The following is a 27,750-nucleotide window of genomic DNA, read 5'->3' on the forward strand; positions in this document are numbered from 1 at the left end:
GTTTGTCAATGGACATTTATTAAGTTTGGGAGCAGCACCAGGGAAGCCCTTATATTAAAGAAATCCTACAGGAGCCATGTTGCCAGGCCAGTGGAAGCCCCACTTGTTCCTACTGGATTTTTTTAAGGTGGGACCCATGGCCGGAGCTTGACTGGATTCTCCAGAGCCTCAGCTTAGGGAAAGGGATGCTGCATGTAGCCTGCTATGGGCCTCATGCAATCATAGAAAGCCTGGGTCTTTAACAAAGTCACGCTGGGATCATTTTCTCAAAGTCCGGGACACCTGAAAAACAAGACAATGAAGAGACATCACTACAAATTCCAATGAGCCCAGCCACTGGGAAAGGGCTACCTTTATGGCATATCCATTCAGACATAGGGGAAAAATTGAGCCTGTCCATCCTTGTTAAAAAAAAAATTTTTTTTTTAAACCAGGGCTCAAACTTATTCTTAAGGACTCAATTCATTTTCAGGGAGGTGCTGTAAATCTTCATTGTTAACAGATCTCCACATAATTTAAAATCAGGTGATCTGAGACCACGCTTTGAGAAGCTCTGGGCTCTGAAGAGAAGGTTCAGTTTGGGTTGATGCTGTGCAGTGTCTGGCTGCTCACTGGGACCAGTGGGAAGCTTTACTAACATCTGATATATGCATCCTGTCCCCATAGAGGTAAAGGCTAAACAATGAGGATTTTTCAAAACTCCCATGTAATTCTAACGTGACACCAGTGTTGAGAACCACTGGCTTAAAGGGAGCTCAGAAGTCTAGTGCCTTGTTTCTCAAAGTTTTGTCCAAGTCCAGCAGCATGGGAATCACTTGGGATTCTATTAGAAATGCAGAGCCTCAGGTCCCACCCCATCAGAATTTGCATTTTTAATAAGACCCCCTGAAGGTTCCCTGGATTAGATTCTAAATCTAGCTGCAGACAGTCTCACCTGGATTCCTAAGCCTCTGCTCAGCCTGATTCACTGAGCAGGTAAAGTTAAGAGATTTCTCTTTTTCTTTAAGTTTCCCAGGTGATTCTGGTGCTCACAGTGAGCTGAGAAGGGCAACTGGGGCAATTAAAAACATAAGGCTCTGGGGTTAGGCAAATAGAATTAGGGACAGGCCCTGGTTTCCACTTGCCGTGTGACACTGGACAGTCGTTTAACCTCTCTGAGCCTTAGTGGCCTCTATAAATGGAAATGATGTCTTCCTCATAGGAAGTTATATGCAATGTATAATAATATATGGATATGATTCAAGGTGTAATACATGATAATGTATGGATTGGATCTATAATAAATGTTTAATAGTAGTTAATTTTAAATACAGTGCCTGAAAGAGACCTTGCTCTGAATTTGTTCTAAGAAGAGCTCTTGCAAAACCACATTTGGTTGTAGGGGGGAGGGGGGAGGGGATGGGTCGGGGGAGCAGGTAGTGCTTCTGGTCTCTCCTCTCTTCTCCTCTCCTGATAACCCCCCTTTCCCCTCGTCAAGATATTTTTATCTTGTCTCTCTGGACTCTGCTCTACAGATACCTAACTAATCCCTAATAAAGCAAGGAATTTCCTATTCAAATATCTTTAACAATGAGTAACTGCTGAAGAGTCAAAGGAACCAGTGCATCATTAAGTGGAATTTCTGGGACCCTAAGTCACAAGCAGGGCTTGCATGTGGGGAGGGCAGGGAGCATTTCTCAGCACCACTGCAATCACATCCTGATACTCCCCTGTTCAGCCCCCATCTGTATTGCCTCTCCATCCACCCTTCTGAGCCAGTATGAGGAAGGAGGTGGGCAGAGGAAATGAGGGCCTCAGAAAGTAGACCAGAAAGCAACACTACTGACATTCACCCTGAAGATGTGAGAAAACACAACAGAATGGCTTACACTCAACAAACACCTTTCCAGCACCTCTACATATCCTAGTCACAGTGGTAACCAAGACAGTTGTTGTCCTGTTCTCACAGTCTGCCAGAACCCTAGGGTTTAATGCACATCATTGTCACAAAGACCACCACCCACAGAAATCCAACTTACTGTGGATCCAGGACCATGTTACCAACCAAGATTTGGTCATCCCCACGGCCGAGTAAAATCTGGAAAGGATTATAGCCCATCAATTTACTGCAGAGTCACCCTTTCCTGGAGAGGACCTTACCTCTAGAATAGGCCACAGAAGGTTAACCTGTATTCAAATTGCTGTCAAATGCCTAAAACCCTGTAAAGCCAATGAAGTTGCCATTTCACAGAAAGAGGTGGGCCACATGCTCACCCTGCCCTGGCATCCTCTGCACTGCAGCATCATTGGGTTTGTGCATTCCTGGGGCATCAGTGGTCTCTCATACTCATATCTATATCCTTAGAGCTTAGAAAAGTATATGATGTGGAATAGGTGTCCCATAAATAGTTGTTGAACAGTTGAGTGGACTTAAAATCCAAATGCCATGTCAAGGCTGCAGGATGAACTTGGTTTTCCTTGACTTGTAACAGCAGACCCTTTCTGGAAAGGAACTGGGAGGTGGGGTAGGCAAGACAGGGAGTCCAGCTGAACCCAAGAGAGTCAAAGCCCCCAGCAGAGGAAAAGGACATGTCAAAGAGAAGCCACAGTGAAGGGGAACTTTGCTAATTTGCCACTATTGTCTAGGGCTGGGTTTTGGTGAATGAGACAAAGCAATATTTAGAAGTAGTCATCAGAAGTTTTTTTTCTTCTCCCACCCCTGCAAAAGCTTAGGCTTTCACATAGGGAATTTCCACCACTTTGTGACATCACCTCTTCTCAAGTCCAACTTGCTAACAGGTAAAGTTGAGTGAAAACTAATATCAAGGGTGGCCTTGAACTTCCACCTTTAGACCCAAGGCTATAAGAATTATTAGATAGAAGTATTCCAGGGAAGGCTGGCTGTCATACCTAAGGGAAATATTAGACAAAGAGGAAGAGAAGGGTGTGTGGAGAGGGGCCAGAGTCACTTTATAAACCTATACTAGCATCTTTCAGCCCAGCAACAAGTGGTTTTCCTCCCTTTTCACCTACTTCCTTGGAGCCCAAGTTAGTATGCTCCAGTTTGCCACTGGCTTTGATATCTGGGGAACTGAAAAATTTAACTGAAGTAACTAACTTGATTGTTTTGCAGTCCGCTATGAAATTGATAATGACCTCATGGAATTCAATATTTTAAAAAACAGCTTTAAAGCTGACAAGGAGGTAAAGCGAAAAGAGATCAGAAATGGATTTCTCAAGCTGCGCAGCATTCTCCAGGAGAAAGAGAAAACCATCATGGAGCAGATAGAGAATCTGGAGGTATCCAGGCAGAAGGAAATTGAAAAGTATGTGTACGTCACTACCATGAAGGTGAACGAAATGGATGGCCTGATTGCCTACTCCAAGGAGGCGCTGAAGGAGACAGGCCAAGTGGCATTCCTGCAGTCAGCCAAGATCCTGGTGGACCAGATCGAGGATGGCATCCAGAGCACTTACAGGCCCGACCCACAGCTCCGGCTACACTCCTTGAACTGCATGCCCTTGGACTTCGCTGAGCTCTCCAGTGCCATTCACGAGCTCTTCCCCACAGGACCCAAGAAGGTGTGTTCCTCTGGGGACTCCCTGCAGTCCCCCTATCCCCTGCAGTCAGAAATGATGATCGCCAGGAAGGTCACTTTCAGCACCCACAGCTTCAACAACCAGCAGATATACCAGCGAAGCTCTTCCTTATTGTCCTTCAATGCCCCTGCCTGTGAGAAGACGAAGGTAGGTCTGGAAGCCTATGGGCGAGCCCAGTCAGCTGCACCTGCCAAGCCCACAGATGGCCTCTATACCTACTGGAGCGCAGGGGTAGAAAACCAGCCTGTGCAGAATAGCAATAGCTTCCACAACTGGTACTCATTCAACGATAGCTCTGTGCAGACTCCAGGCCCAATTATTATCTACCAGACTCTGGTGTATCCAAGAGCTGCCAAGGTAAGAAAGGCTCTGGGCCCCGTAGGAAAGATGGGAGGGTGTGAGCTATGGCATGGAGGTGGGTAGTCAGGAAAGTTTGCACTTAGTTCATTGACCACTCGGATATGGTCACTCAGATCTGTTCCTCTGGACTCTGTGTGGTCAGTCCATTCAAAAGGGAAAAGTTCCTGAAGTCTTAAGAGCCCGAGATTGGCTTAAACCAAACAATGTATTTAACTCATAGCCAGATATGCATCTGAAAGCCCCAATTCCACTTCAAAGACAGCTTCTCTATTGAAAGAGACTGCAATTTGGGAACCAAAGTAATTTGAAGAGACTGCTTGAAGAGGGTAATATTTCCCAAAGGAAAGCCTGTAACAGTAGAAAGAGAACAGAAATTGGAATTAGAAAAGCAGGCTCCATGATTTATCAGCTGTGATTCCTATAAATTGCTACTTTTTCTATAGAAAATATCTAGACTCTTCATGATTTGGAAAGATTAGAAGGATAATCCCCAATGGAATTCCAGTTCTTATCTCCTGAGATTCAGCTTTTTTTTCAGTGAGGGAGGGTATGTATCTCTCACAGACCTCTACAACTGCCATCACTCAGCGTCAAGGGATGTGACTCTTCCTTGACCTTCTTGGCCTAATATGAACAAATAGCCCATCTCTTAACATTCCTTTCAAATCTAGCTGATTGAATCTAAACTGAATAGTTTATATAATGTTCTATTGGAGAAGGCGATGGCACCCCACTCCAGTAGTCTTGCCTGGAAAATCTCATGGATGGAGGAGCCTGGTAGGCTGCAGTCCATGGGGTCGCTAAGAGTCGGACACGACTGAGCGACTTCACTTTCACTTTTCACTTTCATGCATTGGAGAAGGAAATGGCAACCCACTCCAGTGTTCTTGCCTGGAGAATCCCAGGGACGGGGGAGCTTGGTGGGCTGCTGTCTATGAGGTCCCACAGTGTTGGACACGACTGAAGCAACTTAGCAGCAGCAGCAGCATTAGCATCCAGGGAGGAAAAAATGTATTCTATGAGAGCATATCTTGCCTCCTCTTGGGGCCACTAGAGGGACAATTCCCAAGCCAACCCATGGCCTGCTCCCATGTAGCAGAATCCACCTTCTGTCCTCATGATCTGAGAGCACTCACAAAGACACTTAACATCCTTGAAGCCTAAACTAGTGGTTCTCAAACATTAACATGTGCCTGGGAATCTTGTTAAATGCAGAGTCTGCTTCAGTGGGTCTCAGTGGGGCCTGAGATTCTGCACTTCTAACAGACTTCCAGATGTTGACATTGCTGCCAATTAGCAGACCACACTTCAGTATCAAAGGATGTAGAAACAAGAAAATTAAAGGGAGACACTGACCAAGCCTTACTTTTTTACTCTCCTGAAACATCATAATCTATGTTTTGGCATTTATAATTGGCTCCAGGAATGACCTTATGTTGCAAGGTAGAACATATAGAACATATCCTCCCATGGGCTGTCAGACACAGCAAATGTATCTCTGCCCTTCACGTAACAGGTCCCCACAACGAAGCAGCTGAACCTACACTTCCAAATGGTACTAGATCAGCAACACCTGCATGTATGTGACATTGCGTCAGGGATTGCGTTAGGTCTCATCTCCATGCAACTCGGACCACTTGAGAGGTTGGCAAGATCCAGCTCTGGATGGGAACGACTGGTGATGTTTGCCCTACACTTGAGCTTGGAGAACAGTCTCCCCATGCCACCTGTAAACGGTCCCTTGATGAATTCAAGAAAGGAACGTACATAGGAAAGCTCAGTGAAGTCACTGACTCTCAAAATAGGGCACCTAAACCTACTGCCAGACAGTGGTATTTGGTGTAAAAATATCATTTTTTTTATATTTTTACCTGAATAGGTGAAATGCACCTATTTCAGGATCGTGGGGAATAGTTCACACAGGAATCACAGTGCTCAGGGATACAGAAGTTGAAATCAGTATTGGCATGTCTCTTGAGTGATGATTGACTAACAGTTCTCTTTTGTTTGGGGATATTTGGTTTTGTTTGTTTGAATTTACTTGGAGAATAGTTGATTTACAATGATTTTTTAGTTTCAGGTGTACAGCAGAGTGATTCAGTTACAAACACACATATATTCATTCTTTGTCAGATTCTTTTTCATATTGGTTATTATGGAATATTGAATACAGTTCCCCGTGCTATATAGTAGGTCCTTATTGGTTATCTATTTTATATACAGTAGTGTGTGTGTGTTCATCCCAAGCTCCTAATTTATACCTCTACCCCTACACATTTCTCCTTTGGTAAATCTTAAATTTATTGTCTCCTTTTGGCACAGGAAATACTCTTTAAGTTAGTCTTATGAGTTGTCACTATGTATCTTAAAAATCTTAAAGAGTTTTTTTATAAAAACTCCATTTTATTTCTAGAAATCCCTCTTGAAGAAATTACTAAAAACGTGATGAAGATCCATGCCCCAAAGCGTTCAATGCATCATTATTAGAGTGTAAAATTAGAGACAACCTAACTGCTCAACTATAGAAGGACTAAATCATTTATGGGGCAATTATTAAAATGGTGCTTTAATGAATTTTTAATGATATAGGGACATATATAAAATGCAATAAGTGAAAAAAGCAGGAATCAAAGCAATATAATCCAAATTACATACATTTTTGTATTTGTGTGTATTCTAAAATTGGAAAGTAATAATTATTAACTGAACTCTGAGATTATAAGAGATGTTTATTTCTTATACTTTTTATGTGTTTTCCAAGTTTGTATTTAAAACGAGTACATTTTGATAATCAAAAAATGTTTAAAAACTTTATACATTTATATAACATTAATAAGTCAGGCTTTTTACACTTTTAAAAGTGTAAATATATAAAAATAATTATAAAGTAATCATACAAATTCATAGCAACTTTAAAATATGTATACTTATAAGAGTAGTTATAAATTAACTTTATTTTATACACAACAACATTTTTATATTTTTAATTGGTGGATATTTGCTTTACAATGTTGGTTGATTTCTGCCATACAGCAGCGTGAATCAGCCCTAAGTATACATACATCTCCTCCCTCTTGAACCTCCCTCCCACCCCAACCTCCATCCTACCCGTCTAGGTCATCACAGAGCAACTGGGCTGAGCTCCCTGTACACACAATAACACTTAATTTTATGAAAATTTAAATAAAGTACGCAATGTATGTTTAAAAATACAGTTATTATAAAATATTTATACATCAGGCACAATCTACTAATTAACATTTGTTAATATTTCTCTTCCCAAGAGTTGATATTTTATGCTTTGAGTGTGAAAATATATTCTCCATTACTTGGATGAGTAATTTCACCTCTTTGCAACTCTTTTGTATATAAATGAAGGGTTGAAATATATACACTTTTCAACTTCTAGTTGAAATTGCTAAATGTAACCTTTCTGAGCTCCACAGTAAAATACCTACATACATAGTCAGCCACTCAGTTGTGTCCGACTCTGCAACCCCATGGGCTACAGCCCTCCAGGCTCCTCTGTCCATGGAATTTTCCAGGCAAGAATACTGGAGTGGGTTGCCATTTCCTACTCCAGGCATTCTTCCTGACCCAGGGATTGAACGCACATCTCTTGTGTCTCCTGCATTGGCCGGCAGGCTTTTTACTGTGGCGCCACCTGGGAAGCCCCCCACTGTAAAATGGGATAATAAAATTTCCCTCTGAGGGAGTTGTGAGGACCACATGAGTCAGGCCATGTCTGACACAATCTGATGCATAACAGATGTTCAGTAAATGGTAGACACTTTGGTTAGTGGTGTTCAGAGGGCAAGATCACCTCCACATTGACTGACAGGAACAGAAGCCAGAGGAGCATCCATCTGTTCTTAAAATGCATAGTAAACATCATGTCAGGACTCATCACCCAGCCTTTCAAGACTGTTGCACAAGGTCTTCAGCAGCTAGAGGGACTGAATCAGTTTAAACTTACCCCATGGGGTCAACAACACCGAGCTTCAAGGAAAAAGAAAACTGCATGGTGTCTGCTAATACCCGACTAATACATCCACTTCTTCCTAGGTTTACTGGACATGCCCAACAGAAGACGTGGACTCTTTTGAGATGGAATTCTACGAACTCATTACTTCCCCTCCTAACAATGTGCGGACAGAGCTCTGTGGACAAATTCGGGACATAATGCAGCAGAATCTGGAGCTACACAACCTGACCCCCAACACCGAGTATCTGTTTAAAGTGCGAGCCATCAATGATAACGGTCCCGGGCAGTGGAGTGACATTTGCAAGGTACTGTACACATTATTTCTCAGACAGATGTTCTTGATCCACTTTGGATGCACCTGTCAGGATGATCGCGAGATCATGGAACTCACCCTGTGACAGGCCCCTCTACTCCCAGAAAACTTACTACTCAAGGACACAGAGAGGGGCCCTGGCCTCAACCAACTTTGCCAATGAGGCCTGAGAATCATCACCTCAGTCTGATTTAGAAAACATTCGTGCCAGGTATCAGGTTAGGATGTAGAGGTGCCAAGGAAAATAAGACATAATTCTTGCCTTCAAGGAGCTCAAAGTCTAGAAAACAAATAATCTTGGTGTAAGAAGGACAAAAAAAGTGACACATGAGCCCCCGTGGTGACTCAAGCAAAGATAGTGTATCAGATTTAACCAATATAAATACAGGATGCATGCAATGAATAAATTTTTTAGTGTTAGTGTATCCCATGCCATATTTAGGAAATACTTATACTAAAAAATGTATTTGTTGTGTATCTGAAAGTCAAGGAGTTGCCAGTGAGCAAGCCAGGAAGGATTCCAAAAAAGGAAGGGATAAGATTATTCCTCTTTTTTTGTGATGCAAGGCTGGTTCTTCCTTGTATCTCCAGGGGAAATACATTCAGGGGCGTAATTTTATTGATATTCAAAGGAGAAAGGGAAGAAAAATGCCAAGACTGCCTAGAACTATCTCACTGTACAACCATGATAGTGCTCTTAGGAATCAGTAAATTATATCTTAATCAGAGATTCTTTAGAAGTAAAGAGAATAAATCCATTCCTTTTGACTTTTGAAAAGAGAAATTTATAGTGCAGAGAGAGAGGACTCTCATGAGACCACTTCCAGGTGGGACACACACCTGATACACAAGAAAACTGGCAAGTCATCAGTTTCTCTCAGTCTCTCCATCAGTATCTCTCGTTCTACTCCCTCCCACACACACCCTTCTTCCATCTCTGCTTCTGTCCAATCTGCACCACTGTTAGCTAGCCCATCATTTCTCCTCCCCTAAATTCAGCTTGCATGTGGTTTTGGAGGTTTGTGGTGCAATCCGTGTGTGACCAACACAGTCTGACTAGCTCCATGCCCTTGGACTTGAGAATCTGACTGGTTGCTACCTCTAGTGATGAAAGGAAGTGGGAGGATTGTGCTGTTGCTCATTACACTTGAAACAAGTCTCCTGGGGGGATGGGGGCCTTCTACTCCACCCCGATGCGATGCGCTGTTTCTGGAGCACAGCACCCCTGTGCATCCCCTCCCCCTCCACGGAGGTCAGATACTCACACGGGAAGGCAGAGTGACTGATGAGAAAGTCGCCTGGTTGCTCCCCCTGTTAGACCCCAGCCAGGTACCCTGTCGGTCAGTTGCCCCACAGCCCAGTTCTTGCTGGTACCCTTCTCTCCAGAGCAAAGAACACCCTCTGCTGCTGCCACATTTGACAGCAGGTCCTTTTGACTATGGATTTTTCCTTCAATCTAATTCCATCTGCCTTCTCATTTTTTAGAAATTCCTCTGAAATGTCTTGCCCATGAAGGGCACTCAGTGCTGTTATTGGTTTTTTTTTTTAACATGTATCTTAAGTCATTTTTAGATGCAAGGGACAAAGATGTGGGTGGAGAGACCAAAGCGTGTCAGCCTTCCTTAGGTAGATATTTTGTCATCCCTCTTACACTCTGAACTGCTTGAAAACAAAATTCACATTTAATTCATCTTTCTTTCTCCCACAATGCCTACCAAAGCACTGTGCATACAGCAGGGTCTTAATGGTTATTGAATGAATACACGAGTGAAAATGTGACCAAACAAATAAATATATTAACAAATGTCTACATAAAAGAGAGGAAAGAAACTGATATGTAAAATTGATAATTGCAAACTACTGGAAGCGGCCTGAAAGTTGTTACGTGCTATTTTACAATCAATTGAGAAGCAACATCCCCCTGAAACTGTTCAGGTCCAGCGTTTGCTCTCCCTATAAAGGAAGAAAACTCATTCCAGTTTCTTTTCTTTTTAACACAATTTCTAAATAAGCAGAGCTCTAATTAATGAGCTTTTCTGGAAGCTTCATTTTTATCTGACTCACAGAGCTGCAATATAGATTTTTCCTTCAGAAGTAATTCTTCCTCCTTTTTTGTGATTATATTAGCATTCCAGGGGAAACTCAGCTTTCCTTAACATTTGTCATGATTTGCATAAGTAAAGGCTTCAATAGCAAATGAAAATAAGATGGTGTGTTTGAATGACATTTATAAAGCTTCATAAAAGTAATGACTTCAGCTCTTTCCTATAAAATCGAAATATTTTTCCTTCGGCATCAGTACTATGCAGGTATTCCTGAAAGGTTTCATTTAAAATGCCGTAATGAGGCAGCAGAATCATTTCTTATCCAAAATGCAATATTCCCATCCTTTTGTTAAGGAAGTGAAATAACACCTTTTATATTTGATTTTCATAGTATGTGGCTTGTTGATTTTATTTTTTAGGGATTTTATTTGCAGTCTAATACATGAAGCATGAAAATTAACTTTAACACTTTTTAAAGGTCTCATTCATTGCAGGCTGACTCTGTGTCCAACACTGTATATTCATTATCAGTGATCATCCCAGCTGCTCGAAGGCAGGCAGTTACTGCCTCCAGTTTACAGAAGAGGAAACTGAGGCTCAGACAGGGAAATTGACTGGCCTCATGTAACCCGAAGGAGTTGAGTGGGAACCTAGGTCTCATCCAAGGCAGGAGTTCTTCGTCCCATGCACCATAATCAGATAACAGATGCAGTGAAGTCTGGGCAGGGTGGGCTCAGCCTCGGGGACCTGGCCTCACACTCTGGAAGGATGCTGTCCAAACAACAGCAGTGAGTGGGACTTTTCTTTACGAAGCAAAATCATACATCAGAAAGAGTACTGGGCTTGAGCAGCGTACCCTGGTCCAAGCCCCAAGTCCACTAGGCAGCGACTCAGTGAGGACAGGCATCATGCTGTCCTTGCTCACCCCTCTTGGCCCTAGTTCCCAGGTGAGAGCTTCTAACATCCAAGAGCTTCACTGATGTTTGAGAAGGAATCGAGACGTGGTTTTGGACCAATCATGTACTCTGTGGGCTCCGTCTCCTCCTGCTCTTCCTCTAGACCACTGCCTCCGTTCTCACCCCATTGTCTCCCTCTGACTTCAAATCTCCAGGGAAGTCTTCAAACTTCTGGGAAGTCTTTCCATGATAAATCTAACTTTTCCCCTTGCCTTGGTTTCCTATTGCTCCTATAACAAATTGGTAGCTTAAACAATACAAATTTCCCTCTTAACTCACAATTCTGGGGATCAGAGATCTAAGGTGTGAGCAGGGCTATGTGATTTCTAGAGGCTCCAGGGGAAAATTCATTTCCTTGCCTTTTCGGCCTTCAAGCAGCTGCCACGTTCCTCGGCTCATGGCTTCTTCCTCTATTTTCAACACTAGCAACTTTAGACTGAGCCCTCACGTCATCATCTCTGTGGTTCCCTTCTGCCTCTCCCTCTTCTACTTTGAAGGACTCTTGTGGTCACATAGATCCACTTGATGATTCAATAAATCCCTCTATCATTTTTTTTAATAGTTATTTATTTGGCTACACTGGGTCTTAGCTGCTGCACATGAGCTCTTCAGTCTTTGTTGCAGTACACAGGATCTTTAGTTGCAACATGTGGGATCTTGTTCACTGGCCAGGGATTGAACCCAGGCCCCTGCATTGACAGCGTGTAGTCTTAGCCACTGGACCACCAGGAAGTCCTTAATCTCCCTTTCTTAAAACCAGCTGACTAGCAACCTTAGTCCCCCTTTGCCAAGTAACAGGGCTTCCCTGATGGCTCAGACGGTAAAGTACCTGCCTGGATTGTGGGAGACCTGGGTTCCATCCCTGGGTTGGGAAGATCCCCTGGAGGAGAGCATGGCAACCCACTCCAGTGTTCTTGCCTGGAGAATCCCATGGATAGAGGAGCCTGGCAGGCTATAGTCCATGGAGTCACAAGCAGTCAGACATAACTGAGTGACTAAGCACACACAGCATAGCCATGTAACGTGACATTCACAGGCTCCTGGGATTTGGACGTGGGCATCTTTGCGGGGAGCATTATTCTGCCTACTACAATCTGACATAAACCAGATTTCCCAGCTTACATCAGGTCTGAGGATAGATATTCAGGCCCCAGAATAATCACAAACTGGTACTGTTCTGTGTCATTCCCTATAGTTCTTAAGGAAATGCACCAATCCCTGTCCCCACCCATACTCTCAAATTCCTTCTCAGTCTGTACTGGGTCCCGCCCCTCAACTGTGCCTCATGTGTGCTCAGGAAGTGGTCCTGCCAGCTACCCTGAGTATCCACAGGGCTGCTTCCTTCCTGCTCAGGCTGCACTTAGGCTGGAAGTCCAGCCACAGAGCAGGGCTACCTGGCCTTCCTGGACATGTTCAGTTTCACAAAAGCCTTCTTCTGGTTTTCCTTCTGTCCCTACTGCAGACACCCTGCCTTAGGGTAACACATACATATTCGGGGGCTGGGGTTAGAGGATAATTTGAGTGACCAACACTAGTATGCATTCGAAATAACTACCCCGAAGCTACCCTCTCACTCACCCACATACTCACAGTGACTCCATGCCCTGAAATGAAGTTGAAGTGGCTTACATGCTTTGTCTCCTTAGAATTCATTATTTTCCAAAGGGCCCCTTGATGGTTCATGTAAATAGAACCCTATTAGTCCCTTCCTATTTTCCCTGCCAGTAAGTTAGAACCCTGGAATGAGTATAATTTAGGCTCAAACCTGATCTATCATTTTTTAACCTCACACACAGAAGGTGGAATTAGTCAGACACCTCAACCCATGGTCCATTACCAACATGGGTCTATTTAAGGCCCTTTTCTTTTTGTTTGTTTGATTTTTTTTGGTATTAGGGGGTGCTTTTGTTCTTGAGAGTTATGTTTTATTGGGCAAAAAATCTTAGGACTTCAAGCCCTTTCTTATTTATGTATTTAATTCCTTTTGTGACTATGCTATGCTATGCTAAGTCACTTCAGTCGTGTCCAACTCTGTGCGACCCCATAGACGGCAGCCCACCAGGCTCCCCTGTCCCTGGGATTCTCCAGGCAAGAACACTGGAGTGGGTTGCCATTTCCTTCTCCAATGCATGAAAGTGAAAAGTGAAAGTGAAGTCGCTCAGATGTGTCCGACTCTTAATGACCCCATGGATTGCAGCCTAACAGGCTCCTCCGTCCATGAGATTTTCCAAGCAAGAGTACTGGAGTGGGGTGCCATTGCCTTCCCTCCCTAAATATCCATTCCAGTATGTTTTCTGTGCATCTTGTTGCTTTTATGTGTTCTTACATGGTGTGTATTTTTTTGAATGTTATTAATTTATGCAAACATCATGGTGTTACATAACTTACTGTGTCTTACCTTTTTACTCTGAACACTGTTTTTATGAACCACCCATGTTGTTGGGCGCATTTAGCCCCTAACTCCTAACACTGCCCCATCCTTTACAATAAGCTGGTGTTCACCACGTTTTACCTGTTGACTCAGCAGAATAGATACTCAGGTGACTTCCAATAATGCTCGGTGAACAGCCTTATTCATATTTTGTGGGTGGGATGAGGATGTGAGACTTTCTCTGGGACATTTTATTAGTTTACTAGAGTTTGTCACATTAGATGTTACTAATTGGCTTAAACAACAGAAATGTATTGTCTCACTGTTCTGGAAGCCAGGAGCCCAAGATTAAGGTATTGGAGGGTCTGGTTTCTTCTGAGACCCTTCCCCATGATTTGCAAATGTCTACTTTCTCCCCACCTTCTCCCTGTGAAAAAAGACTCACAGAGTTTTTTCTCATGCAAGTGCACCTCAGATGTGCCTCTGTGTGTCCAGACTTCCTCTTCTTATAAGGACAGTCACATTGGATTTGTTGTTGTTTTTCAGTTGCTAAGCCATGTCTGACTCTCTGTGACCCCAAGGACTGTAGCACACCAGGCTTCCCTGTCCTTCACTATCTCCTGGAATTTGCTCAAACTCATGTCCATTAAGTCAGTGATGCTATGTAACCATCTCATCCTCTGCCGTCTCCTCTCCACCCTCTTCTCCTCCTGCCTTCAGTCTTTCCCAGCATCAGGGTCTTTTCCAGTGAGTCACCTCTTCGCATCAGGCACCCAAAGTATTGGAGCTTCAGCTTCAGCATCAGTACTTCCAATGAGTATTCAGAGTTGATTTCCCTCAGGATTGACTGGTTTGATCTCCTTGCAGTCCAAGGGACTCTCAAGAGTCTTCTCCAGCACCACAATTCAAAAGCATCAATTATTTGGCGTTCAACCTTCTTCATGGTCCAACTCTCACATCTGTACATGACTACTGGAAAAACAATAGCTTTGACTATATGGACCTTTGTCAGCAAAGTGATGTCTTTGCTTTTTAATACACTGTCTAGGTTTGTTAAGACCCTCCATCATGACCTCATTTTAACTCAATCAACTCTTTGAAAGCCCTGTCTCTAAATACATCACATTCTGAAATACTGAGAATAGGACTTCAACATAAAAATTTTTGAAACAATTCAGCCCTTATCAGACATATACCATGAGTGAAATTGCTGGGGATAGAGTATGTGTGTACTTGATCTGACTGGATGCATGTACATTGCATAAGGAGTGAATGAGGGTCCCTATATCCTAGACCCCACCTAGCCCATTACCATTTTGCTAGCCCAATAGGTAGAAAGTGCTGTCTCCTTATTATTTAAAATTTCATTTCATAGGCTTGTTTTCAGGATTCCTTCTTCTGCAGATAGCCTGATAAATATCATGTACTCATTCTTCCACTGCATTTTTCTTTTTCTAGATGATTTGCAGTATGACCTTGTATATTCTAGATCATGGTTTTAGATACTGCTAATATCTCCTCAGTTCTGACATTTGTCTACTAATGTCTACTTTGTCACTTTGTTCATTGTGTATTTCATGAAACAGCAGAAATCTTCCATTTTGATGTGATCAGTGTCACCAGTTATTTTTTTCATGGTTTGACCTTTTGAAGTTTTGTTTAAAAAGTCCTTAAGAAGGCTTATATCACAAAGGTAATCTTCCACATATTCTTTTATTAACTTTAGTTTGACCTTTGAAATTTAGGACTTTAATCCATCCAGAGTTCACCTTTGCATGTAGTTCTAGGTATGGATGTTCTACTTTTTTTGGACATTGAATGGGTCAGTTTTCCCAATATCATCTACCTAGCAATATCCTCTCCATTAGAATACAAAAAGGATGCCACTTTGATCTTGTATTAAACTGCCATATATTCAGAGGCATTTCTCTGACCTCTCTATTGTATTCCATTGGTCTGTTTGCTCGTATGTCAATACCACACTACTTTATTGTTGATTTCAGCTTTGTGTTATGTCTTAATGAACTGCTAGGGTAAGTCTCCCTATTGTCCTTCTTTCTTTTTAAGGTCTACTTAGTTAATAATAGAAATGCATTCCTTTACATGAAGCATGAAAATTAACGCTTTTTAAAGGCCTCATTTATTGAAGGCCAACTCCATTTTGGAGTAAGTAAATTGAATTCCTAAAGAAAAAAAAGAAAGAAAGAAAAGATAAAATGAGTAGAATTCAGTTAGGGAAGCATTGAGTCTCTACTTTGGAGACAATATTTTTGTAATAGTTCTGATTTTTGTTCAAATCACCTCCTGTGTGCTTTATTAAGGTTTTAAAATTCTTCTTGTAGAGGTACTACATGTTTCTGGTTAAACTATATATTTTACAGACTTAGTTTATATTATTAATGTTATTTTTATTTAATTATATTTTCTAATGTATTGCTGGCTTGGAAAAAAAAAAAAAAAAACTACTGTGTTGATAGGTTAATCATGATTCCAGCAATCTCAATAGTGTCTCATTATTCTGAGAGCCTATCTGTTGATTCTGCTTTTTTTCCCAAGCATAAGATCATATCAGCTATAAATAATGATAGTTTTATCTCTTTTCTTGCAATTCTTGAACATTGGTTTCTTTTTCTTTCCTTATACCTTTGGCCAGGGCTAGGGGTCCTGTAGAAATGGCAGTTGTAAGAGTTGATGTCCTTGTCTTATTCTTAATTTTAATGTTTTTGCATTGAACCCTGATGGTTTTTTTATTTAGTTTTTGGGATGTATAATCTTTATTAAGTTAGGGAAAGTTCTTTCTACTTTTAAATTTTTGAGAGTTTATGCAACTTTATAATTTTTTAAATCATTGAAGATAATCATGTGATTTTTCTCCTTTAAGCATTAATGAAATAAATCACATTAATTTTTCTGATGTTAAACTCCACTTTAATTCATGGAATAAACCCTCTATGATCATGATGCATTATTTTTATAATATACTTGGTTTTAGTTAGCTCATATTTTGCTTTGGAGTATTGCATCTATGATCATATATGAACCGGACCTATACTGTTTTGCTTGTGTGGTTTTATCGCTTCTAGAACCAATATTTTACTAGCTTGATAAAATGAGCTAGGAAACTATTGCTCTTTTTCTATTTTCTAAAAGTACTCTTTTTCAAAAGTTTGATAGAATTGATTTGGAAAGCCATCTGAGGTTTGGGGGCAGGGGAAGGCCTATCAGCTATCATTTCAGTGTCTTTAGTACCTCAAGTCCTCTTCTCTGTTTCTTCTGTCCTGTTTCATCTGATCCTCTTGTTCAGAGACACACCTCAGTCCCCACTGCCCCATTCACATGTCGTACTCAGGCTTTATCTCTGAAGATCCTGTCCTTTATGACAGAGCTTTTGTAGGATTTACCCCTATTTTTATGAGTCAATTCTCAACCTGTCACAACACTGTTATTTCTTCCTCATTGCCCCCAGTAGCTCTGTGTGTGTATCTTACACATTTATATAACCCTTATCAGGGTTATCTCCAAGTATTATTTCCATTTGTATCTAGGAATGGGTAATCTAACACCATACATATAATCTTTGTCTTGCATGAAGCCTTGTTTTCTCTAAAACTAAAAATAAATTTTGCAAAACTAGAGAGCATAATGGTAATAGTGTCTATTTTTTGTCCTTTCCCCTTGAATACAAACATAAAAATCTTTATATAGACAGACTCTGTGCTTTGTACAAACATTGCTCTTCACAATCCAAACTGCACCCCCACTCTACCTCCCCCATGAGTCCTGATCCATCAAGACTGAGCTCATTTGTCCTGTGCGCTGTCTATCACACCCGGATTTTGACCTCACTCCCTAAATGCCTTCTTAGTAAATGTGTATTGGGAAGGAACAGAAATGCAATCAGGGCAAGATCTGGGTAAGTTTATCATGCTCAAGGTAAGGCATGGAGCTCCACATCTAAGCTGAGTTGGTGAGACTTCTAGGAAAGTCCTGCTACCCAATGCAAGCTGCCTTTTCTAGGGAGCACTGACTATGCACTGTGGTCAGGGATGGTATGAAGCATCAAAGAGAAGCGGTTGGCAGATGTACAAATTATGACTCTATTCACCTTTCATTCAATTTTCAAGACACTTCTCTGTACCATATCTGATGTTGGCAATACAGAGATGAAAGATTGTCACTGCCTCCACATCCCAATCAAGGTGCTCACACTCTGGTAAGAAAATGAAACACACTCGCTGAAATGAACAAATGATAAGAGCTGTGACAGAAACAATTTCCATGGGTTGGGTGGGGAGCACCCTGGGGCTACTTTCTGGTGAAGCCTACCTGGGTCACAACCTCAACACAATAATCAGCACTCACTTCTTGCCTTAAAGAAGTGGGACCTTCTCTGTGAAATCCCAAACCCACCACATACTAGCACTGAGACTTTAGGAAATCTACCTGGTTCTTCTGAGCCTCAGTTTTTTCATCTTTGAAATGGGATCAACGGCACCTGCCTCATGTGATTGTTGGCATGAGGAGCTAATCAGATAATGTGTGTAATGTCTGGCCCGCTGCAGAGGCCAGGCTTCTGGGAGCTGCTATGTCCCTTGTGGTTGGTGCTAGGGCTCTCTGCTTCTGATTGCAGGTGGTAACACCAGATGGGCGTGGAAAGAACCGAGCTAAGTGGGGCCTGCTGAAGAATATCCAGACTGCCCTCCAGAAACGCTTCTGAGCAGCCCCGCAGAGCAGGCAGCAACCTCAGAGATGCCACACAAAATAGACATATAGAGACACACACATATGTAAAAGTATTTTTCTCACCACATTCTTCATTGAGGTTGTACACAATATTCCCTGGACCTCTGAGCCATTTAAGCAGGAGTCTACTAAGAGCTAATAAAAGGAAATGTCTTGGCTTACTGTTTGCTCATTAAATTGAAACTAAGATACAAAACAGTCAGCAAGTCAGTATGTTTTATTATCTCAGGTCTAACCCTAGGCTCAGAATTCTGCAGTGTTTTGTGGGAGGCAGCATTGGTTAAAAAAAAAAAAAAGTCACTCTCTTTGAAGTCAGGTCCCTGGGTGTGCATTCTGATCCTGGCCTAAGTAGTTCTCGTTACTAGAACTAATGTTTGGGCAAATCACTGATGGATGGGGAGGCAGAAGACGTAGGAGACACAGGTTTGATCTCTGGGTAGGGAAGATTCCCTGGAATAGGAAATGGTATCCCACTCCAGTATTCTTGCCTGGAAAATTTCATGGACAGAGGAGCATGGCAGGCTGCAATCTATGGGGTCACAAAGAGTCAGACATGACTAAGCACACAGCACATATGAACATATGTCTATCACTCCCTTCCTATTCAGTCTGTTTTAATATGAAAAAGTCAATATTGTTAGAATGCACTTCCTAATTATTGAGCCTGGACTTGCCTTCCCATAACTTTAACCCTATGGTCTGAGGCATGCCTCGGAACCAAAAGAATGAGAGTGCTCCCTCTTGTCTTCACTCCTTCTGGTCCCCAGAGCAAAGGAGGAGCAGTAGAATGCCTGGCAGGGGGGTCCCCTACAGTTCTTTGAAGTAAGGCAGTAAAGGATGGCAGAGTTGTGTGTCAGCTCCAACCTCGCTGAACTTGGCCAGGCCCTTCAGACAACGTGAAGCCTCCAGAGCTTCTTGCCTGACAAGGACCCATGCCTGGAACGACCCTCTCCTGAACTCCACCCCATTGCTGGTTAGAAGACACCACCAGTCTTACAGGCCCCAGCTCAACCACTTCCTTCAGGAAGTCTTTGCTGATTCTCCAGGTGATCTAATTTAGGATGATACCTCCTTTTTTTCCCTGGGTTCTCCCTAAACACAGAGCACTTCCTCCCCACCCCCTCCCCCACAGAGTCATCTATTCCAGTCCATGATGCTCAGAAGCACTCATTGGTCCCTAGTCTCTAGGGCAGGGACAGCATCTCATTTATTCTGTTCCAATGGCTGATTCAGTGAAGCTCACATTAGTACCAGGGACAGAGGAACTAGTGTTAGAAGACAGGTGCACAGAATGACCCTCCTGTGAACCCCACCCCCAACACATTAAACTGCACTATGAGGGTCTATACACAGAAGTGGGAGGGGGCATGGAAAAGGACAAGTGGTCAGTGGTCTCCCCTTTCTCTAATCCCATCCTTCTCATGAGCTGTCCCATGGGCATGTGTGGCCAACCAACCTAGCTTCACCCTTCAGCCAAATGCCATAGGACCATGGCATTTGCAACCCATAATTTTGCCCAGAGGCTCAGCATCAGAGCCAGAAAAGGGCCTTTCCCTGTGAGAAATCCCTGGTGACAATCTTCTAATAATGTGAGATGAAGCTCAGCTGATTCTTGCCCTGCCCCCCAAATGTATTAGAAGAAGCAGTACCTCAGGAAGCTTCATCATGATCCTATTACTATAAATGATGGCTTGAATCTACCATCAGATTTGGTATTATCATATAATCATTTCTGTAGAAGGCTTCAGAATCATCATTAGCACAGGGAGCAAATTAAATGACATGCCAGCAGGGATTTTACTACTGATAAACTGAAATGAAATTAGATGGAAAAAAAAAAAATAGGACGATACCCATTTTGCATTACAAAGAACACACCTACTCAGAGCCGAGAAGAATGACCAGAATCAGATAAGCCCCAGCACCCCATCTTGCCTCTCTAGAGAACATGCAAACTTGCATTCAGCAACCAAGACGGTCTGGGATTCTCTGAGAAGCCCACTTTACTGGTAGCTGAACTAGTCTCCCAAATGAAAGATGGAGCTTCTTAATGGTGCAGAAATCCTTGCACATCATTGGGTCCCTGGGTTATGGTTTACACAGAGTGCACCCTCCCGGGACTCCTCCTGTGGTATAAAAAGGAAGACAAGGATCTGGTGTAAAGCCAGCACTTCCGTAACCTACTGTGTGGCCTTGAGTGAGCCCCTCTCTCACCTTGCCTGAGTCCCTCTCATCTTACAAAGCTGGATGTCAGCTTTATTGTCTATATGATGATGTGGTTTGTTTAGACATTTTACAGCTAATCTTTAATAAAATAAGAATAATGTTCCTTTTCCCGCTTCTTAGGACTGTTGTCAAACGCAAATGAGTAATAAACATGAAAGCATGTAACAAAGTAGAAAATACTATTAAAGAGGAAGTTTTTGTTTGTTTCTTTTTAAAATTGGAGAATGATTGCTTTACAATGTTGTGCTGGTTTCTGCCTTACAAACGTAAATCAACCACAAGTATGCGTATGTCCCCTCCCTTTTGAACTCCCCTCCCACCCTCAAACCCAACCCACTCCTATAGGTTGTCACAGAGCACTGGGGTGAGCTCCCTGTGCTCTACAGCAACTTCCCACTAGCTATCTATTTCACATACAGCAATGCATATGTTTCAGTGCTACTCTCTCAAGTCCCACCCTGTGTCTACAAGTCTGTTCTAAAGAGGAAGTTTTTTTTTTTTAATTGAAGTATATTTGATGCACAGTATTTCATAAGTTACAGCCATAAAATACAGTGATTTATAATTCTGCATGTGCATAGTAGTACATATATGTGTGTGCTACTAATATAACCAAGAGATTCATAAATATACACCACTACATTGAGCAATAATCTCACTGTATATCTGCATATTTCAACATCCTTATCAGTCTTTCTTTAGAGCACAGCGTTTGAGTACAGGAACAGATAATTAGTGGCTGTGTCTACTTGAAAAGACTTTGTAGTATATTACTATAGTTGCTAGCTAAGAAAATGGTAGTTTTCTCTTCTTACTCTCTTCTTACCTCTCCTCTTCTTACTTTTTTCTTTTTTTCTTTTCACTCTAAATTCATTCACTCATTTAACACATCTGTAATGAGACCTAGGGACAAGAAACACAGTGGGGAATTAAACAGGCATGGTCCTGCCACACATATTTTACAGTCTAACGAGGAAGACAAAGATATAAGTATGCTGATGACTAGAAATGATGAAAAGTGCTAGGGAGGAAAGGAGCATGGAGCTGGGAGGTATCAATTCAAAAATGGGTGAAATGGCCTGAATGTTGCATTCTCCAAAATTCATCTGTTGAAACCCTAATCCCAATGTGATGGTGTTTGAAGGTGGAGCCTTGGGAGGTAATCAGGTCATGAGGGTGGGACCCTCAAGAATGGAGTTAGCGCCTTTATAAGATGAAGCCAGAGAACTAACTCACTGTCTTTCTATCACTTGAGGGAACAAGAAGACAACCATCTATACCCACAGAAGAAGGGTCCTCACCAGAACCTGATTATGCTGGTGCCCTGATCTCGGACTTCCAGCCTCTAGAACTGTGAGAAGTAAATTTCTGTTATTATAAGACACTCAGTCTATGATGCTTTGTTAGTAAAGGGCTCCCCAAGAAGTGAATTTAAAGCTATCTCCTTAAGGGAAGAAACCAGCCATGTGACAAGCAGAAGAGAAAAACTTCTCTGCTTTTAGATCGAGTGGTAGCAGTGCAAAGGCCCTGAGGCAGGAAAAAAAAAAAAAAACAGGAACTCAGCAATCCTAGAGGCTTGATGGCAGGAAATTAGGAGAAAAGAAGGGTGGTAAATGGCCTTGGCAGAACTTAAAGGCCATCACAGAGGGTGTACATGTAGGGAAGCTGTAACCCAGGCAATGTCACAACCCTATTTATATATTAGTAGTGTTACTTTCGGTTCTGTGTGGACAGTGAGTTGCAAGGAACCAAGAGAAAAGGCAGGAGGACTGTTAGCACCAGCGTGGTTACCTGGGCTGAAGGGACAGACTCAAGGTGAAATCAAGAGCCTTTTCTGACCAGTGGTGTATATGGATGAGCAGGCAAAAGTAACCAAGGATGGTGTCAAAGATTCCAGATTAAGCATTGGGTGGATGACGGATCCCGAAAGGGAAGAAGAGACAAGTTTCAGTTTTAGGGAAACTATGTTCTGCCTTGGGTGAAAGAGGATGCTTGAAGGATTGGTGGAATCAGCGGCATCTGGGTGTTGTGTCAGTCTGATTCAGTCTGGAAAACAGAATCCACACCAGCCCTTTTAACAGAGTGAACTGAGTACAGGAATTGGTCAACAGATGTTGGAAGACTCAGGACAGAAAAAAGCCACGGGGATAACACAGAGGTGGCAACTATCATCCCTAGGTGCCACTGTCACCCCCATGGCCAGGAAAATGGGGGGAAGAAGGTGTGGTTACCAGAACCAGAGGCTGGAGGAGGAGCCCTGCTAAGCTGGGACTCAGATCTCTGAGCAAAGGTCATGGCCAGGCTGGTGCTGGTATCTCTGGGGGAGTTCTGGCAGGCCCGTTCTAGTGTGTGGGGAGAAAAGCTGGAAACTGTCAGTGACAGCTGAACTGCAACAGCCTGGAAGGTGACGCTGCCCTGAAGAGGGGGCAAGACCGGAAGAAACTTTTTCCTACACCCCCTCCCAGGACCCCAATCTTCCTCTGGTGTCCCCTAGTAGCAGAGCATCATGGAGTCAGCTGGCAAAAAAAAAAAATGCTATCTGCAGAGTCACAACCTCAGCATCAGAGACCAAGTCCAGAAAGGTGGAGTAGAGGCTGAGAGACATCAGCTTAATAATTGGAACAATTATGTGAGCTGCTGCTGCTGCATCACTTCAGTCGTGTCCAACTCTGTGTGACCCCATAGACAGCAGCACACCAAGCTCCCCCATCCCTGGGATTCTCCAGGCAAGAACACTGGAGTGGGTTGCCATTTCCTTCTCCAATGCATGAAAGTGAAAAGTGAAAGTGAAGTCGCTCAGTCATGTCTGACTCATCGCGACCCCATGGACTGCAGCCTACCAGGCTCCTCTGTCCTTGGGATTTTCCAGGCAAGAGTACTGGAGGGGGGTGCCATTGCCTTCTCCGCAATTATGTGAGACTGGGACCCAGAGAACAGGCCTGGACTGGGGACACAAACTCAAGTCATCAGTGAATGTGATTCAGTGATTTGCTAGAATACTAATGGCATCAACCGTCTCCAACTCAAATAGGCTCTGGAGGAGAGACCAGAGAGACAAGAAGCTAGTTCCTGTCTTCAGGTTGCTTACTAACCACCAGGCCACCTGGAAAGCACATGGGTGTTGAATCTGTTGTGAGGCCTCAGGAGCTATGGGGCCCCGTCCCAAGTAAGCATTGGAATCACCTACGGAGCTTTTTAAAAATAAAGATGCCCAGGGTCCGCCCCAGAGCCACTGATCAGATTATAGGGCCCAGAGACCTTGGTTTTAGTGTTTTTGAAAAGCCTCTGAGTGATTGTGAGGAATGGCCCTTTCCCAGACCAGCAAGCACGTGGGACGCACTAGATTTGCTGAGTTGCTGAAAGACGGTTCCAGGCCTAAGTTGCTGGAAGACGCTTCCAGGCTGCAGGAGGACCAGAGTTAGCCTTTGAGGGATGAACAGGAATGATAATGCACAGGCCAGAGGAGAGGCCACCATGAAGATGGCTTGCAGAAGGGCATGGCAGCAGGAGTGATTGGAAGCTGGGCACAAAAAATTCTCAGAAAATGTTCATTAATTTGAGTTGTTAAAGTCTGAATTTACCCTGTGCTGTTTATCTTTAATCTCTCGTTTTTCTCTGAGAGATAATGAGAAACAGGGTATGTGGGGAAATGTTGATATCATTTCAACAGTTGCTTTGCTCCAAAATAAATAAAGGGGTATATTCAGGGGGAAAAAAGAGATAATATGAACCAAAAATGGCAGGAGCAATGTTATACACAAGTGCTCTTATTTCTGCCCACTGACATGTCTTCCTGGTAAAAGCCATCAGCAGCACCCAGCCACACACTCATCTGTGCACCCCCCCCTACACACACACATATACACATATATACACATACACTTGTATGAATGAATACATGTGCACACAAACACACATATATACACACATGCACTCCAGATTCACTGCCTTTGAATCATATCATCTCTCCAAAAAAACTTGAACCAGTAGGAACTTGTCTTAGTCACTCAGATGGTAAAGAATCCACCTGCAATACAGGAGACCTGGGTTCAACCCCTGGGTAGGGGAGATGCTCTAGAGAAGAGAACGGCTACCCACTCCAGTATTCTTGCCTGGAGAATGCCATGGACAGAGGAGCCTGGTGGGCGCCAGTCCGTGGGGTTGCAGAGTCAGACATGACTGAGCAACTGCCACATTCACTTTTCACTTTCACTTAGATTTGAAGAATTAGAAGATCAAAGAGGCATGGTTCTTAAAATGTCCATCAACAGATGAATGGATACAGAAAATGTGGTACATACATACAATGGAATGTATGCCACAAAAAAAGCAAAACATTGCCATTTGCAGACACATGGATAGACCTAGAGATTAACATACTAAGTGAAGTAAGGCAGAGAAAGACAAAGGTATGATAACCCTGATATGTGGAACCTAAAATATGACGCAAATGAACTTATATATGAAACAGAAGTCGACTTACAGACACAGAGAAGAGATGCGTGGTTGCCAAAGGAGATGAGGGATAATTAGGAGTTGGGGATTAATAGATACACGCTGTATAAAATAGATAAACAACAAGGATCCACTGTATGGCACAGGGAAGTATCTGCAATATCTCGTAGTAACTTATAAGGAAAAGAATCAGAAAATATATATATGACTGAATCACTTTGCTGTACACCTGAAACTAACACAGCATTGTAAATCAACTATTTGTTGTTGCTGTTCAGTCACTAAGTTGTATTCAACAGTTTCTCGATCCCATGGGTTGCAGCCTTCCAGGCTCCTTTGCCTTGGGGTCTTCCAGGCAAAAATACAGGAGTGAGTTGCCATTTTCTTCTCCAGGGGATTGTTCTGACCTAGGGGTCGAACCCTGGGTCCAGGGTTCAATCAATGCATCTCCTGCATGAGCAGGTAGATTCTTTACCACTGAGACACCAGGTAAGCCCAAATCAATTATACTCCAATGTAACTCCAATTCTGCAACGGGAAGGGGACAGGGAGGAAGGGAAGGTCTGACATGATGGAGGGATGATGGTAGACCTCTCCCTGTCACCCTGTTTTCCAAAGGATTCACAAGGACATTTTGGTTTTAAATCAAATGATTTCCTTGCCAGAAAAACAACCAGAAGTCGGGTTGTGTAGAAGCTCTTAGAAAAGCCAATATGCTGTAAGGCAAATAATTGACTGAATCTAGGGGAAAAATGCAATTTAGGGAGAAGCCCAAGGGACACGGGCTACTGCAAAACTGAACCGGGCCCAGAAGCTTGAATTTTTTACAGCAAATTGTAGAAGTTAGCAAAATAGAGTCCTGAACAGAGTTCTTCAGCTGCTGTGAATCTATGCATGACTTCATTTTCATTCCTTTAATTCCACTAGGAGCTACAATTTCTAAATTTTCCTTCAGGAAAAAAAAAATCATTTAGCTCAAAAATAATGCTTTCTATATAAAACTGTAGATGTTTCAGGGTTTATTTCTTTGATTTTTTTTTTTTTTTGCCTTCCAAGAAAATCAAGGTAAAGAGAGTCTTTAATCTTAATAAAGCCAGGTGTAGCAAGTTTCTTTTCGAGCCCCAAAGTAGACTACAAAGTCACTCCATAAAAACTGACCAAGGGCTTTCCTGGTTGTTAGGAGTCTGCCTACCAATGCAAGGGACATGGGTTCAATCCCTGCTCCAGGAGGATTCCACATGCCGCAGAGCAACTAAGCCTCTGCCCCCCAACTACTGAGCAGGTGCTCTAGAGCCTGAGAGCCACAACTACTGAGCCTGCACGCTGACACTACCGAAGCCCGAGTGCCTAGAGCCCATGTTCCGCAACAAGGGAAGTCATCACGATGAGAAGCCTGTGCACCGCAACAACAGAGTAGCCCCACTTGTCACAGCTAGAGAAAGCTCCTGCACAGCAACCAAGACCCAGAGCAGCCAAAACTGAAATTAAATAACTACTTAAAAAATTAAAACTGTACCAGCCAAATAGAGGAGCTTATAGAGGAAGCTCTACCCTACATGGGTTTCCACACCAGAAGCAATAGCAGACAGTCAAAGCCACCCCCATTGGGCTCTGTGTCCAGACCAGGTTTGGTTGAGGGCATAGAACATCCCCAGGGCCATGAAAGTTGAAGGAAATTAAAGGAGCAGAGAAACAAGCAGTAGGCAGAGCAGGTAGGGGAACAGCACAGAGAAAGAGGTAGAAGCTAGGTTAGTGTATCAAATGCATGAATGTGAAACAAAAAGAAATACATACACTGGTCTCTGCCCTTGGTTCCTGACACAGAGCTTCTAAAACTCTTGTAAATAGGAGTGCTGGGAGAATCTTCTATTCTGACATTTAAACTTTGACCCCAGTTTCTGATGCACAGCTCCTAAAACCCTCATAATTTCCTAAGTGATGAGAGCATTTTTTTGTTCTATTGAGACAACTCTAGGTGGGCTCCTGGGTGGCTCCCAATAGGGGTTGATCACCAGAAAGACCAAACCAAGTTTGGAAGCTGGGAATTTTTCAGCCCGACCCCTCCCCATCCTCCAGAGAGGGGAGAGAGTCTGGAAATGGAGTTAACAAGCAAATATGCTTTCATGATGATGCCCCATAAAAATCCCAATAGTGCATGTTCTAGGAGCTTCCAGGCTAGTGAATAACGTGCTTGGAGGGTGATGCACCCCTACTCCACGAGGACAGAAGCACCACTCGGGACCCTCCCAGACCTCTCTACTGTATCTCAATCTGGTTGTTCATCTGTATCCTTTATGATAGCCTTTATCCTATACTAAACTAGTAAACATAGGGGATTGTTTCCCTGAGTTCTGTGAGCTGTTTTAGCAAATGATCAAGCCCAAGGAGGAGTTGTGGGAACCCTGATGGTTGGCCAGTGGCTCAAAAATGCAGGTGGCCACCTGAGAACTGTGAAGGCAGTCTGGTGGGACTGCGCCCCTCACTGCTAGAATCTGAAGGTAGATAGGGTCAGATTCGAAGTGAATTAGAGGACACCCAGCTGATGTCATGGAGAATTACTCGGTGTTGGGAAACCCTCACACAGAAGGAAAAAATACACAGGAATGTGTTTTTCCCCTCCAAGGAGTGATAAGCCTAGATGGGGCATTTGTGGCCAGATAAGACGACTGTGAAGAAAGCTGAGCACTGAAGAATTGATGCTTTTGAACTGTAGTGTT

The 27,750-nt window shown here is 42.9% G+C and overlaps 1 protein-coding gene across 2 annotated transcripts in view; it reads left to right on the forward strand.

Moving 5' to 3' along the window:
* Positions 1-18,326, forward strand: part of TRIM42 (tripartite motif containing 42) — a 29,850-nt gene extending 11,524 nt beyond the window's left edge. The window contains exons 3-5 of one of the 2 annotated variants that reach the window (XM_086316728.1): positions 3,113-3,936; positions 8,005-8,229; positions 18,240-18,326. In XM_086316728.1, coding sequence (XP_086172854.1) covers positions 3,113-3,936; positions 8,005-8,229; positions 18,240-18,326 — 1,136 coding nt within the window. Of the gene's footprint in view, positions 1-3,112; positions 3,937-8,004; positions 9,016-18,239 lie in introns of those variants that run through there. The other variant, XM_086316726.1, reaches the window with a different exon arrangement.
* The last annotated feature ends 9,424 nt before the right edge of the window (positions 18,327-27,750 follow it).

The sequence above is a fragment of the Bos grunniens genome, chromosome 1, assembly GCF_055505025.1.
Source record: "Bos grunniens cultivar Pamir isolate PY7600 chromosome 1, Bosgru_T2T1.0, whole genome shotgun sequence".
In the NCBI taxonomy this organism is placed as follows: domain Eukaryota; kingdom Metazoa; phylum Chordata; class Mammalia; order Artiodactyla; family Bovidae; genus Bos; species Bos grunniens.